The sequence below is a fragment of the Acomys russatus genome, chromosome 1 (assembly GCF_903995435.1).
Source record: "Acomys russatus chromosome 1, mAcoRus1.1, whole genome shotgun sequence".
In the NCBI taxonomy this organism is placed as follows: Eukaryota; Metazoa; Chordata; class Mammalia; order Rodentia; family Muridae; genus Acomys; species Acomys russatus.
In genome coordinates this window covers 120,540,099-120,544,857 of record NC_067137.1, presented here as the reverse complement: position 1 = coordinate 120,544,857, position 4,759 = coordinate 120,540,099, and the positions used below count along the sequence as shown (strand labels likewise).

Genomic DNA, 4,759 nt, shown 5'->3' with positions numbered 1-4,759 from the left:
CCCTCCTCTCGTCCCCAGGGGTATGGCAGCAGCTGCCTCCTCTTCCTGGCCTGGAATGAGTCACAGGCTCAACTGGGAATATGACAAGGGCCTCCTGCAGGACAGTGGCTCCCATCCAGGCCCGTGAGAGGCAGGGTGAGTGTGGGGCAGGGGAGGGCCAGGCACCTCTCCTAGGACTTACATCTGGAGCCGGAACTGGAAAAGCCACAGGAGTTGGCCCAGGAAGTGTGATGCCCATCCAGTACCAGCTTAGGGCCAGGACCCCTGTGACAAGCACAGCTCCCACCTTGCCCTGAACTTGGCTTGAGCAGAATGAGGCCATTCTCCATCTGCCAGAGGGCCCAGTAAGAAGGTAGATAAAGCATGGAGGGCTCACGGGGGGCATCTGTACCCCTATTCAGTGTCCAGCACAAGGAGGTATAGGGGAACTAGCATAGGCCCCAAACCATCAGCCTGGTGCCCAGCCACCCACTCCAGAGGGCCCAGAGGGAGTGAGGGGAAACAAAGCCATCCACCCAGCTCCACCCTGACAGAAGTATGATGGGTGTGCGGAGAGGTAAGAGAGCAAGGTAGGGACAGAATGGGCTTTGCCTGGATGGTTTGGAGGAGGTAGAGATTTCAGATCACAGAATCGGGTCTTAGATCCAAGACCCTACCTGGTCCTCACATCACCCTGTCTCTCTGGACTCTTTTCCTGAACTCCAGCCTTCAGGGGCGCCCATCACCAGGCCTGTGCCAGTCCACTCACCCCACACGGCATGACACCCCTCAGACTGGATCCCCAGGCTGTCCACCACCCCCACTCCCAGCCCAGCAAAGCCCACTTTTCCTAACCCCCAAGAATAGCTCCAGCCATCTTCACTGTGGTTGGCTTTATTACACCATCGCTGTGACCGCCGAACGTGTAAAATAGGAAGACAGCACTGGTTTCTACGAGTGGTGTGGGCTGAACACTAGCGGGGCTGTGCAGATATCCCAGCCAAACCTACACGGGAAGAGCTGTCCTGTGGAGTCACTTCTCAGGGGTCCCTCCGGGGGCAGAGCAGCAGTGAGACCACAGGCAAGGACAGTAGCTGGGTTGGGAGCTCCACAGGGCACAAAGCACCTGGACCCCCTCTACACACACCTGCCCTGTGCTCACCACATAGGTAGTGTGTGTAGTCAGATGTATACACACACACAACTGAACTGTGCCAGTTATAAACTCACAACCAGTCACTTATTCTTTGTTAACTTCACAGTAACTGTGCACCAAAGACAATGAGTCCAGTGTTGACTCAGGGCAGGCTTCCTGCCCCGGGAAAGCAAGCACTCAAGGAAAACCAACGCAGCAGTGCTCTGCCTGCGTACTTGTAGTGCTGCGCGCGCGCACACACACACACACACACACACACATACACACAAACACACATGGGCGGGGGGGGCGTGCACACATACACACACACACACACAACACACTCAGGTCATAAATCACAGGGTCCTTCCTACCAGCCTTTCCAGAGGTGGAGTCAGAAGCCAGCACATCACTGCCTCTTCTCCAGCTCTCTGAACTGACAGGCACCAGCTTCCCAGGCCAGCCGTGGACACATGAGAGGAGCACAGAGATGGTTAGGAGATCAACAATGGATCTGTCCACCTCGGGGAGACCAACTGCCACTTCGCTCCAGACCAAGCAAGCAAATAAATACATCAAGTGTTAGCAGAAGACACAATGACAGACATGGCTAACTCTGTCCTCTGGGTCACTTGCAATCATCAGAGACAGCGCTGTTGGGGGAGTGGCAGGTTGTTTCAGGCATCTCTACCACTTGCTCTGAGGCAGGGTTGAGGCCTCCCCCATCCTGCCCCATCCCCTTCCTGAAGGTTCTGGGATGGCAAGGCTTGCTTGGGAGCAAGTGTTCAAAGTAAGGTGACCCATATCCATGACAACGTCGGAAGACAAAGCCCTTTACATTCCAAGGGTACCAGCCTTCCTTCCAGGGCTGTAGATGAAAGGGGAGGGTCTGCCTCCCGTCTCCCTGTGACAGCTGCTTCTACGCATGCCCCACAGCGGGAGGTGGCACAGCAAACACTGCTCTTGTTAAGCTGGACAAGCTTTGGCCTTGTGTTTGGTGCCTGCGAATGACTACAGCTCCAGGGAGACCCTTAGAAAGCAGAGAGTGACCCCCAGGGTCAAGCCTGCTGGCACACTTGGCTCATGGCAGGCTCTGCCATTCCCAGCTCCATGACCCCAGCAGTAGACACATGGGAGCCTCGGGAGGCTCCGGTATAAAGAGAATCCATTTCCAAATCCCCGACTTTGCCCAGAGTTCCATCCCCGTTCCACCCCAGTAACAGGTCACTCCAGGGACCCCCAGCTTCAGCTACCCTCCTCACGATGCTATGGGTCCCCACTGGAGCGATGCCTCCTGCAAGGCCCACTGTGTCTCCACGACCACCGCTGGTACTTGTGATGCCTGAGGCCTTCTCGACAAGGGTTCCTGCTGCCACTCACCAGGAGTGGCCGGGGCACCCTGTTAAGACACTTGCACTAATGACTTTCCTGACGAGTGAGTCATTCTGTCATGGCACTAGGCACACAAGGACACTCTCAAATGGCCCAGCAGGGTGGTCAGGGGGAGCCCCAGGACAGAGGAAAACTACATAACCTCACACTGAGAAGCCCAGGCCCAGTGAATGGGCAGGCTAGACACTCCTAGAACCTTGCTGGCGAGGACAATGAGGCACAGACAACCTGTGCTCAGGTGTGAGGTGGAGAGCGAAGGGCAGGTGGAGGCAACCCATCCAAGAAGCTCCTGTTCAGGTTGGCGGGCGGAACCTTCTAGCTTTGGGTAGGGTTTCTTCCTCTGTCCCAAAGTCCCACCCAGGAGACCTGGCCCCTTCCCTTCCTCCACCTTGGGGTTACGGAAAGAACGCTTCACACCAGCAAGGACTTGACGAGGCCATAGTGGAACTTTCGGACATGGCGGTACAGGTCCCCAGACTGTGTGAATCGGCGCTCACACCAGCGGCAGGCATGGGGCTTCTCCCGAGTGTGGACCACGGCATGCCGGCTCAAGTTGTGTGAGTACTGGAAGCTCTTGCCACACTGCACACATGTATAGGGCTTCTCCCCGGAGTGAGTCCGCTCATGCCTCTTCAGCGTGTAGGTGCAGGAGAAGGTCTTGCTGCAGAGTGGGCACGTGGGCACGGCCCCCTCAGGGGAGAGCCTGGCACGGATGCTGTCCCGCTCTCGGAAGTGGGCGCTGAGGTGCAGCTGCAGCGCATGGGTGCTAGGGAACAGCTTGCAGCACAGTGGGCAAATGCAAAGGTGCCTGCTGGGACTCAGCTCCCCACTGTCCACCACTGGCTCGGCACCCAGCCCAAGCTGCTGGCTGCCTGTCCCTTGGATGTGCAGTGGCTCCAAGTCCACTGCCAGGCCCTTGGCTGCAGAAGCACAGGCTGGCGGTGGGGATCTGTTTGGACTCTGAGGGCCGCTGCTATCTTGTTCAGAGAAAGAGTCTTGCTCAGCCTTCACCAGAGGCTGGGCCCCTGGCTGTATGGAGCTGCAAAGGGATGTCTGGAGGAGACAGGGTGGGTGGACCCGCTCAGGTCTTGGGCCAGGCTTCAGTGACAGATCCAGGGCCCCACTTGACTCCCCTGTGACCTGCCAAGACGGAGGTCCATATGTTGGCAGGGCATGGGCAGCCTTGACCCCCAGAGATGGGGGTTTGGCCTTTGGTGCGGCTTGGCAGAAGTCAGGGGACAGGGAAGGTAGGGGTTGTGGTGGCTGACCAGGAAGCTCTGTCCCCAGCGTGCGGGTCTCCAGATCTGGGTCCTTCTTCCTAAGTCTGCCCTTGCAGACTTTGACGATGTCATACATGTGCAGGTAGCTGGCTGCTGCCAGGACGTCCTCGACAGGTAGGCTGTGAAGGTCCAGGCGGCCCTCGTACATGAAGTCCAGCAGGCGGCTGAAGGCGGGCACCGTGACGATGTCGCCGTTGAGCCGCACTGTGTCGCGGCTGCTCGCGGGCTGGTCCCTGTAGAAGAGATGGAAGTAGACACTGCACGCGGCCAGTACAGCGCGGTGCGCAGGGAAGCGCGCGTCGCCCACCAGGACAGTGCAGTCGCACAGGAAGCCCAGCTCCCGCTGCTGTCTCAGGCGGCCCAGCAGTCGTACGCCGTGCTCCGGGAACTCCATGCCACCGCAGTCATCACCTGGGCACAAACGGGATGCCTGTCAACACGCCGGGGATGCCGTGGCCGCTGCTCGCCCCGACGCGCCCTTCCCGGGTGCAGGCAGCCCACAGAGAGGAGCAAGAATGACGCGCGCAACCGCCAGCCCCGAGCTGCCCTGGCACCTGCCCGGAGCAGGAAAAACTCGATCGAAAGTAAACAGAAGCTGCTCTGCCGCCGGGGCGGGGCTCGGGGCGCAGTGGAGGGGCCGAGCCGCGCGGACTGAAGTCGGGACTTCAGGCTGCCTTGCCTGCCCGCCCGCCTGCCGCGCCCCCCGACGCCGGAGTCGCCGCCCGCCCGCGCCGCCGCCAGCTGCCACCGCTGCCGTCGGCCCCATTTATGGCAGCGGGGCCGTGGGGAGCGGCCGGCGCGGCAGGCGGAGCCGGGAACCCGCCCTTGCGCTCACCTCAGCTACACGCGCAGCTCTCTGCTGGTGCTGCAAGCTCTCCGGTGCGGCTCGGACCGCACGGAGCTGCGGGCGGCGCTCCCCGGCCGGGAGGGCGCGGGGACCCGGACGGCGCCGGGCGGGGCGCGCACTAACTTG

At 60.2% G+C, this 4,759-nt stretch overlaps 1 protein-coding gene across 2 annotated transcripts; it reads right to left on the bottom strand.

The window, feature by feature from the left end:
* Positions 1–1,859: 1,859 nt before the first annotated feature.
* Zbtb42 (zinc finger and BTB domain containing 42) lies at positions 1,860–4,759 on the bottom strand. 2 transcript variants are annotated; one of them, XM_051152250.1, is made up of 2 exons: positions 4,622–4,759; positions 1,860–4,197 (listed from the first exon to the last, which is right to left on the bottom strand). In XM_051152250.1, exon 2 carries the CDS (start codon positions 4,178–4,180, stop codon positions 2,918–2,920), a length of 1,263 nt encoding a protein of 420 aa, XP_051008207.1. In that variant the 5' UTR covers positions 4,181–4,197; positions 4,622–4,759; the 3' UTR covers positions 1,860–2,917. The 2 variants fall into 2 exon arrangements, with proteins under 2 accessions (XP_051008207.1, XP_051008216.1); XM_051152259.1 differs by having other exon boundaries at positions 1,860–4,019; positions 4,622–4,753.

Bases quoted from the DNA above. Each gene is read 5' to 3' on its own strand.
- Zbtb42 (XM_051152250.1), bottom strand. From the start codon at position 4,180: ATGGAGTTCCCGGAGCACGGCGTACGACTGCTGGGCCGCCTGAGACAG.